Source organism: Megalobrama amblycephala, linkage group LG6 (genome assembly GCF_018812025.1).
Source record: "Megalobrama amblycephala isolate DHTTF-2021 linkage group LG6, ASM1881202v1, whole genome shotgun sequence".
NCBI classification, from domain to species: domain Eukaryota; kingdom Metazoa; phylum Chordata; class Actinopteri; order Cypriniformes; family Xenocyprididae; genus Megalobrama; species Megalobrama amblycephala.
Window position 1 is genome coordinate 3,710,736 of NC_063049.1, and position 10,179 is coordinate 3,720,914.

At 41.3% G+C, this 10,179-nt stretch overlaps 1 protein-coding gene across 1 annotated transcript in view; it reads right to left on the bottom strand.

The window, feature by feature from the left end:
* LOC125269540 (NLR family CARD domain-containing protein 3-like) overlaps positions 1–10,179 on the bottom strand; it is an 82,955-nt gene that overhangs the window by 47,934 nt on the left and 24,842 nt on the right. Inside the window, exons 4-7 of the mRNA XM_048192426.1 lie at positions 5,772–5,873; positions 3,882–5,675; positions 3,118–3,291; positions 2,672–2,845 (exon numbers count right to left, since the gene is read on the bottom strand). Coding sequence (XP_048048383.1) covers positions 2,672–2,845; positions 3,118–3,291; positions 3,882–5,675; positions 5,772–5,873 — 2,244 coding nt within the window. The remainder of the gene's footprint in view (positions 1–2,671; positions 2,846–3,117; positions 3,292–3,881; positions 5,676–5,771; positions 5,874–10,179) is intronic.

The window sequence follows — 10,179 nt, forward strand, 5'->3', positions numbered from 1 at the left end:
TGCTGATTCTATTCAAATTCTTACATTAAGTCTCCACCCATTACAGTAGCGGCCATTTTGAAAAGTACAGTAGTCCGTTTTTTCGCTACTCCTCCTTCAAAATTTGTCCAATTTTGTCCAGACTTTGATCAGGTGATCTTTGGTCTGAGCCGCACAGAAATGACTGAGCAGATTTTTTTTATTCATCTTTGTTCAAAAGTTATGATGTCACGAAGTTAATGAGGTTTACCCAAAATTGCTATAGAGGCTGTATCTCAGCCAAACTTTGAGCGATCAAAACAAAAATTCGTACACTTGATCAAGACCATGATCTGAGGTTCCTTGCCGAATTTGGGAACAGCGCCACCTACAGGTCATGAGATCTGTAAAATGGATATTTTGGCCAATAACTTTTGAACACTTTATTAGAAAATCAAGATCTTGGTGTCTATGGATTCCTTGGGCCATGCCGAATCCGGGGATATTGAATTTGTCAACATCGGATGAAAAGCATGTCCGCCATTTTGAATTTTGTCATAAATTTCAATATCTTTTAAACAATTTGACATATCTTCACAAAAATTAGTATGTATGACCTTTAGTAGGTCCCGAAGGTACCTGAGAAGTTTCAACACAGCGCCACCTACTGTTCCACAGATATAATGTTTTTTGCAAAAATGCTTATAACTTTTGAAAACACTTTCCAAAACGTGTATACTTTATGTCATTTTATTCCCTGGCTAATGCCAATTCCAACGATGTGTCATTTGTCATTTTCCTTAAATGTACCTGTCTGCCATATTGAAATAAATGAAAAACAGTTTTTTCGCTACTCCTCCCACAAATTTTGTCCTATTTTGTCCACAATCAGCTCAGAAGATCTTTGGACCGAGCCGCATAGAAATGACTGAACGGATTTTTGATATTCGCTACCGTTCCCGAGATATTTGTCTCTGAATGTGACCTTCCTTGTGATTGTTATCTTATGCTAGTTAGCTTAGCATGCTAATTGCTTAGCATGCTAACCAGTTGTCATTCTTTTTAATGTGGCTCTTCAGCTATCAAGTTAACCATGAGCTTCATTAGCATTAAGTTAGCTTAGCATGCTAATATGGTTAGCATGCTAAGAAATGCTTTTTTTGTAAATTCTTTGTTACACTAAAAGTTCTCTTCCACAACACGTTGAACATGTGTCATAATGTAGCTCAATGTGTAAAGCCAGGTACCTGACGAGCCCTGTACCTAAAGATAGTGGGTTCGAATCTCGGGTGGAGTGGTTTTATGAAATTGTGTGTTTTGATTCCTTTATTGCCTCTAGATTAGAAATAAATGCTTTTTGTTTCATGCTGTGTTCATTTTCATCTAAGCTTCTGTACTTTCTGAGTTCATTCTCGCCCATAATTCTGAACCAGGTGTTTCATGTTTGTTCATTTTCTGCTGTTTTTCTTCTTCCTGCTCTGTATTGCGCTACAGCATGATGAGCTGCAGAATGATCTAAAGTAAAGTTATTAAATATAACATTCAGTGCAGTTTCATAAAAATTCTTCTTTTTGAGTCCATTTTCACATAAACTAGTGAACTTCGGCAGTTGTGTCAACAGTCACCTGCACAGTGGTGCAATGACATGCGCAATGGACACTGGACCTGGAGGTTGTGGGTTCGAATCCCGTGTTGGGTGGTCATTATGCAATTGTGTGTAATGAGTCATTTTGATTCCTTTTTTATCCAAATAAGCATTGTACTAATCTTTATTCCTCTTGAATTAGATACAAGTGTTTTTAGTTCATTCTGTGTTCATTCTCATCTGAACTTCTATTGATTTTCATTTCATTTCCACCTGTCCTTCTGAACCAGCTGTTTTGCATGTACATTCAATTTCTGCTGTTTTTGCTCTACCTGCTCCGTATTGCGCTACTGCCCCTTCTGGGGCTTGGCCCCGAATTGCTGCTTGCAGCTATATTATTCTATTATTTTTTTCCCCCAACATTTTTTATTTCTATATTCAGATTTTTATATTTGAAACATTAAACTCATAACATTATTTATGCAATTGTAATTGCAGTGCAAATGCATAAATGCTACATCGTAACATCACTTCATGCAGATTCTGTGCTACTGTGCAGTGCTAAGATGAATTTTGTTTCCAATGATTCATTTGATTGGTAATAAAAGCCTGTTATTCATTCTCATTAATGAAGTATTCAGAGAAAAATCTGGTCTGTTTTCACGTATTTATGAAAGTTTGTTTCATTTTGTATACTGCATATTATCACGATACTACTTGGTATTATGATACTTCAGCTGGTATAGTATCGTAATACATTTTTATGGTATCGTGACAACCCTAATATATTTATTTATATATATATATATCTCTCTGTTTAAAATTTCATCTTATTATGTTTGTAAGGCACCAAAAGTATGTGATTTTTGCATTTAATATTTTTTCATGAATTTAGGATAAATTTTAGAGCAAAAGTTATCGATGAATCGTGATTTGTTTGTGAAAACTTTCATACGTATATCTCACACACATTTGTAGGTACGCATGCTGAGTGAATGAGACCCTAAGATCTATGAAAAAAAATTGCACACCTTAGAACGTTAGTCGTCCAATCATATTCAAGCATTGAATGTCTCTGCAGTATAACTAAAGCTAAGCTTGTTACAAAACTCCTCCAGCTTGACATACTTGAGTTTGTCCAGTCTGTAGTCTGGATGGTTTAGTTTATCGGAGAGCAGCTTGATTCCTGAATCTCCTGGGTGATTGTAGCTCAGATCCAGCTCTCTCAGGTGTGAGGGGTTTGAACTCAGTGCTGAAGACAGATAACGACAGCCTTCTTCTGTCACCATACAGCCAGACAACCTACAAACATACACAGCAACAGTACACATGACATTAGTTTGACAGTCAGATCAGTCATTATCTCACACCGATCTGTGCAGCTTGCATTTGCAGGTATTTTCTGTAGATCCAGTCACAAATTTAACAAAAGTGTCTATGGAAATATACTAGAGTAAAAGCATTAATTTACTTTTATTAATGTAGTGAAGCCAACACTTCATTGAGAGCACATTTCAAAATTATTGGTCATTTATTGTGATAGCATTGTGTTAATTTTATGGAAAACCATTTACCTCAGTATCTGCAGTTGACAGTTTGGACTCTTCAGTCCATCAGAAAGAAGCTTCACTCCAGAATCCCTCAGGTCATTGTCACTCAGGTCCAGCTCTCTCAGGACAGAGTTTGAGGATTGTAGAGCTGAAGACAATCTCTTACAGGAATGAGCGGTGAGATTACAGGACTGTAGCCTGTGTAGAGAACAAAACAAATAGCAAAATGAACGTGTATTAGGTTGGGTTTATAATCACAGATGACTTGCAGAATCCTTGGATGTAGTAATTTAGTTGAGACAAAGCAAAAAACATCAGATGTATTTGGTCATTATTGAATGTAAGAAAAAATGTAATGCTATAAAAGAAAATTATATGGCTTCCTTTAGATTATATTAGTGTAAAATCTTTCAATAATTCAACTCTTCATAAAGCATCAAACCATGGCAGTTTACCAAATATTTAATGTATAATTTATTTGAATATTTAGTTGATTGTCACCACTGCTGAGGTTTGTACAGTATGACGAGTGTTCAAATCTTAATGTATAATGTTTAAAAACATTTACAAATGATGATGTTGCGTCTTTGAAAGGGAAGCTGTAGTCACCTTGTCTCATTTTTGATGCATCACACATATATTGTTTTATCACAAAAACTGATTTTCACATTTAATACCACTACCACTCTTTCTGTTAGCTTTATCATCAAACTACAAAACAGCACATGCTAAATTCATGAATATGATCATGTTTTGAAAGTGGAGTGATTGTTGTCAGTGTTTCTTACTGAGCTGATCTGGATTCTTTAACCACAGGCAGCAGATTCTGGAGAACTTCATCTGCTGTATTTTGTGCTCCAATAAACTGTTTTAGATCAAAAACATCCATCTTCTGCTCTGATGTCAGCAACACATAAACCAGAGCTGACCACTGTGAAGAGGAGAGTTTGGTTTCTCTTATTTCTCCAGATCTCAGATAACATTGGATCTCCTGCATCAGTGAATCATCACCCAGTTCATTCAGACAGTGGAACAGATTGATGGATCTCTCTGGAGAGAGATTCTCCCTGATCTTCTGTTTGATATACTGAACTGTTTCCTCTTTGTTGTAGGAGCAGCTTCCTGTCTGTGTCAGTAGTTCTCGTAAGAGAGTCTGATTGGGCTCCAATGAGAGACCCAGAAGGAAACGCAGGAAAAGGTCCAGATGTCCATTCTTACTCTTTAAGGCCTTATTTACAGCTCTTTGTTGCAGCTCAGATAATGAATGATATTTCTTCTGGTTTAAAATCTTAGACAACAGACTTGGTTTGGTTATTTGGTTAAACACGTTTCTGTTCTCGTTTGTACAGTTAATGTGAGCATATAGAGCTGCTAGATGTTCCTGAAGGCTGAGATGAACAAAGCAGAAGACTTTCCCCTGATACAAGCCCAACTCCTCTCTGAAGATCTGAGTGCACAATCCTGAGTACACTGATGCTTCTGTCACATCAATGCCACACTCTCTCAGGTCTTCCTCATAGAAGATCAGGTTGCCTTTCACAAGCTGCTGGAAAGCCAGTTTCCCCAGTTTGAGAATCATGTCTTCATCTTTGACTTTCTTCTCATAGTCCTTCTCATGTTTGATGTTGGTCTGAATGATCAGGAAGTGTGTGTACATTTGAGTGAGAGTCTTGGGAATCTCTCCTCTCTCTGCTTCACTCAACATCTTCTCTAGGACAGCGGCTGAGATCCAGCAGAACACTGGGATGTGGCACATGATGTGGAGGCTCCTTGATGACTTCAGGTGTGTGATGATTGTATTGGCCAGACTCTGATCACTGATTCTCTTCCTGAAGTATTCCTCCTTCTGTGGCTCATTGAAGCCTCGTACCTCTGTCACTCGATGGACACACTCAGAGGGGACGAGATCAGCTGCTGCTGGTCTGGAGGTGATCCAGATGAGAGCAGAGGGAAGCAGATTCCCCTCAATGAGGTTCATAAGCAGCACATCCACTGAGGCTGATTCAGATATATTACACAGTTTCACTTTGCTCTTAATGTTCAGAGACAGACGACACTCATCCAGACCATCAAAGATGAACAGCACTTTATATTCATCACTGGATATTTCCATTTCTTTAGTTTCAGGGAAAAAGATATGAAGAAGATCTGAAATACTGAGTGTTTTGTGCTTCATCAAGTTGAGCTCTCTGAAAGGAAGTGGAAATATTAGCTGGACGTCCTGATTCTCTTTCCCTTCAGCCCAGTCCAGGATGAACTTCTGCACAGAGACTGTTTTTCCAATGCCAGCGACTCCCTTTGTCAGCACAGTTCTGATGGGTTTGTCTTGTCCAGGTAAAGGTCTAAAGATGTCACTGCATTTGATTGGTGTGTCCTCTGTTGCTGCTCTCCTGGATTGTGTTTCAATCTGTCTCACCTCATGCTCATTATTGATCTCTCCACTTCCACTCTCTGTTATGTAGAGCTCTGTGTAGATCTCATTCAGGAGTGTTGTGTTTCCCTGCGTTTCTGTTCCTTCATTCAGACACTGAAACTTCCTCCTCAGGTTTGATCTAAATGTGTTGAGGCTGTAGACTTTATGGCTGTAAAATAAAACGCCACATTATGGGTTAATAAGCACAATGCCTAGTTCTGTATCATATATTCAAATTCAAATATCTGTAATAGAAATGTTTTACCTGAGATCAGGCTGTGTATCTCCACTCTTTAAATGTATTGGCTGATCTATAGACGCATCACTCTTCATAGACTCTGGTTCTGATCTCTTCTGATGAACTGAGCTGAACATAAACAGAGAGAGATTAATGTGAATACTTCAAATTACTGTATTCAACAACTCAATTCTTTATTTGACATTAAAGAAATAACTCTAATGTGTTTTACATTATAAAGTAAACATAAAAACACGCACAAAGAAAGCACAAGAAGAATGTCCTCCCTTGTGAAAAAGAAGTGCACTTAATTGTATTGAAATTGTATTGTATTGTGTACAATACAATTGTATTGTGTACTTCAAATCTTAAAAGTATACTTTTTAAAAAGTGCACTGGCAGATAATATAATATAATTACAATTAAAGGCCACTTAATTGTACTTAAAAAGAATATACTTTAATGACAATATTTATTAACACACTTAAGTGCACTTTTTAAAAATGCACTTTGTAATAATGTCAAATTAAGTTTTACTTACAGAAAGTACACTTTAATGACAATATTTATTAACATGCTTAAGTGCACTTTTTAAAAATGCACTTTGTAATAATGTCTAATTAATTTGTACTTAAAGAAAGTACACTTTAATGACAATATTTATTAACACGCTTAAGTGCACTTTTTAAAAATGCACTTTGTAATAATGTCTAATTAAATTTTACTTACAGAAAGTACACTTTAATGACAATATTTCTAAATATGCTAAAGTGCACTTTTTAAAAATGCACTTTTTAAGAAAGTACATTTTAATGACAATATTTATTAACATGCTTAAGTGCACTTTTTAAAAATGCACTTTGTATTAATGTCTAATTAAGTTGTACTTAATGCAATAGTGCTGTACTTTACATATGTGTCTATTAATTTTAATCTCATTATGTTGTTCTAAGTTGATTAAACATATTTAATTGCATTAGTTGCAAGCAAAAGTTTAACAAATCTAAACAAAATTTGAATTCATATTCAATTAAAATACATTAATAATTTTAATCAGACTAAACTGTAAAAATGATTGACTTTTAGTTAGGTGAATGAGTCAAGTTCTCTAAACTTACAGTCTAACTACAACAATGAACTAGAAAAACTTCAGTTTGAACAGAAATTAAATCATGCACGTATTATAGCCTATTGTCAGACACAGACGAGGACACAGATGAGGTAAGTGCAACAGTGTTTATTAACAGAGGTTTCAGACACAGGTGATGACACAGGTAGAGAAACTTGACACGTAGAACTGACAATAGGTATAACAATGATAACTTTCCTTGGCAGATGACGATGGTGACACAGATGATGACGGAGGACTCAGGACTGGAGATGAAGATGATGAAGACAACAGTAGGTACAATGTTCAGGTAAGACAAGGTCGAGTGACGTGTAGGGATCGGTGCAAGACCAGACAATGAGTGAATGGGACTGGTGTGCTTATATGTGGCTCTGGTGATGATGCACAGGTGTTCAGTATTCCGGTGATTGTGAACGAGTGGGCGTGGCGTAAGTGTCCGTGTCTGAAGGTGCAGGTTGTGTAGCCGTGACAGTACCCCCTCCTCCACGGGCGGCTCCTGACGGCTGGGAACGACGGCGGCGATGGGGTCTACCACGGCTTCGAGGAGCGGGACGGTCGGGATGTTCCTGGTGGAACTCGGTAAGTAGACTGGGGTCAAGGATATCCTGGCGGTTGACCCAGCATCGCTCCTCTGGGCCGTAGTTCTCCCAGTCCACTAGGTATTCCAGTTGGGACCCACGTCGCCGCGAGTCAAGGATAGCTCTCACCCGGTAGATGTTGGTGTCTTCATCGATGGCAGGAGGAGGAGGTACGGCATCATCACCAGGCTCTGTGGAAGGAGGAGACAAAGGGTCAGTGAAGGGTTTGAGAAGTGAAACATGGAAGGATGGTGAGATGCGGTACTGTGCTGGGAGTTGGAGACGGTAGGTCACTTCATTCAGCTGCCTTTCGATGGTGAATGGTCCGATGTACCGGGGACTCAGCTTACGGCAAGGCAGCTGGAGGCGGATGTCCCGAGTGGAGAGCCAAACTTGTTGTCCTGGTTGATATTGAGGAGTGGGTCGTCGGCGGGCGTCAGCTTGCTCCTTGTGCCTCCGGACTGCCTGCTGGAGGTGCACGTGAGCTGAGTCCCAGACCCTCTCCTGCCTGGGTGTCCAGAGCCCGGAGATGAGTGAGCTAAGTCCAAGAGGGTGATCCGGTGATGAGGTGGAACGTACAATCTACCCTCTGGACCTCCCGGCGGAGCAGGTTGGAGACGGTTCTCTTGTTGGATCCGTTGGTTGATGGTCCACTGGATAGGGCTTACGATCATGGCTGGAGGGAGGATAGGTTCTGGAGTTTCAGGATCGGGATCGGCTTGGTGAAGACGAGATAGAGCATCAGCACGGTTGTTCTGATCTCCTGGACGGTAGGTAACTTTGAAGTTGAATCTGGTGAAGAATAAAGCCCATCGGGCTTGGCGATGGTTGAGTCTTTTTGCGTCTCGTAGATATTCAAGGTTGCGGTGGTCAGTGATGACTTCAAATGGTTCCTTGGCTCCCTCCAGCCAATGTCGCCACTCCTCCAATGCGAGCTTGATCGCCAGGAGCTCACGATTGCCAATGTCATAATTCTGCTCCGCCGGGGATAGCTTCTTGGAATAGAAGGCGCATGGATGGAGTCGTGGAGGATCCCCCTGCCGCTGGGACAGTACCGCTCCGACCCCGGTGGAAGAGGCATCTACCTCGACGATGAACTGACGGTTTGGATCGGGATGGACCAGGATCGGAGCGGACTTGAAGGCGAGTTTCATCTGATGGAAGGCGTCCGTGGCCACGGGGTTCCAGGACAGAGACTTGGGCCGGTTACGGAGAAGAGAGGTGAGTGGTGAACTGAGCATGCTGTAGTTGTTGATGAAACGGCGGTAGAAATTAGCAAAGCCCAGGAATCTCTGAAGCTCCTTGATGGTGTTGGGTTGTTTCCAGTGAGTGATGGCTTCCACCTTCCCCTGGTCCATCTTCACACCATTGGAATCGATGACATAACCCAGGAACTGGACTGAGGAGGTGTGGAATTCGCATTTTTCCAGTTTAAGGTAGAGTTGGTGTTCACGGAGCTTCTGGAGGACGAGTTTGACATGGTTCACATGGTCTTCATAACGATGAGAGTAGATGAGGATGTCGTCGATGTATACAATAACAAACTTGTTCAGGTAATCTCGGAAAACTTCATTCATATAATTCTGGAACACAGACGGACTATTGGACAACCCATACGGCATCACCTGATATTCGTAGTGCCCGGACGGGGTGATGAACGCTGTCTTCCACTCGTCCCCCTTCCATATGCGAATCAGGTTGTAGGCACTCCTCAAGTCCAGTTTTGAGAAAATGGTGGCTCCACGTAATTGTTCCAGGGCAGCTGGGACCAGAGGAAGGGGATAGCTGAACTTAACTGTCTGTGAATTGAGATGGCGATAGTCAATACACGGCCGCAAGCCTCCGTCCTTTTTGGCCACGAAGAAGAAACTCGACGCGGCAGGGGAAGTCGATGGTCGTATGAATTCCTGCTGAAGAGCTTCTTGGACGTACTCCTCCATGGCCTTCTGCTCCAGGATGGACAAGGGGTATACTCTTCCCTTTGGTAACGTGGCCCCAGGCAGGAGGTCGATGGCGCAGTCCCATGGCCGATGAGGTGGAAGTTGAGTTGCCAACCGCTTACTGAAGACATCCTGGAACGCCCGATAAGCTGAAGGAATGGTTACTTGGACTTGGGTTTCTGGACTTTCAACTGAGGTAGATTGGATCGGTAGTGGTGGTTTTCTGGATGAAGAAGATGATTGAAGAACTTTTACAGGTAAGGTGATGCAGTGTTCATGGCAGTTCTTACCCCACTTGAGGATTTCACCAGTTGGCCAATGGATGTAAGGTTGGTGTTGGTTTAACCATGGGCGTCCCAGGATAATGTCAGCGGTTGACTCCTCCAGCACCATAAATGTGATGTCCTCCACATGCAAGTGACCGACGCGCAGGATGAGTGTGGGGGAGAAGTAACGGACATGACCTCGGCCCAGCGGTTTTCCCTGTATGGTCGTTATTTTCAGGTCGACGGGGCTGCGTTGACGTTTGGCATTCAGGAGATTGAGGGTTTGTTGGCTGATGAAGTTCCCCGCCGACCCGGAGTCGAGGAGGGCTTGTACTGAAACAGAAGATTGACAATGTCTTAGGTTCACCCAGGTTTTAGTTAAGCGTGCTGTTTGAGGAGGTAATTGAATGGTACTCACCGCTGGACGAGGAGGTCGAACTGGACAGGTGGGTAGTTGATGTCCATCTCCCCCACAATACAAGCACAACCTTAAGTTGATATGACTGCAAGCAGCGAGTCGTT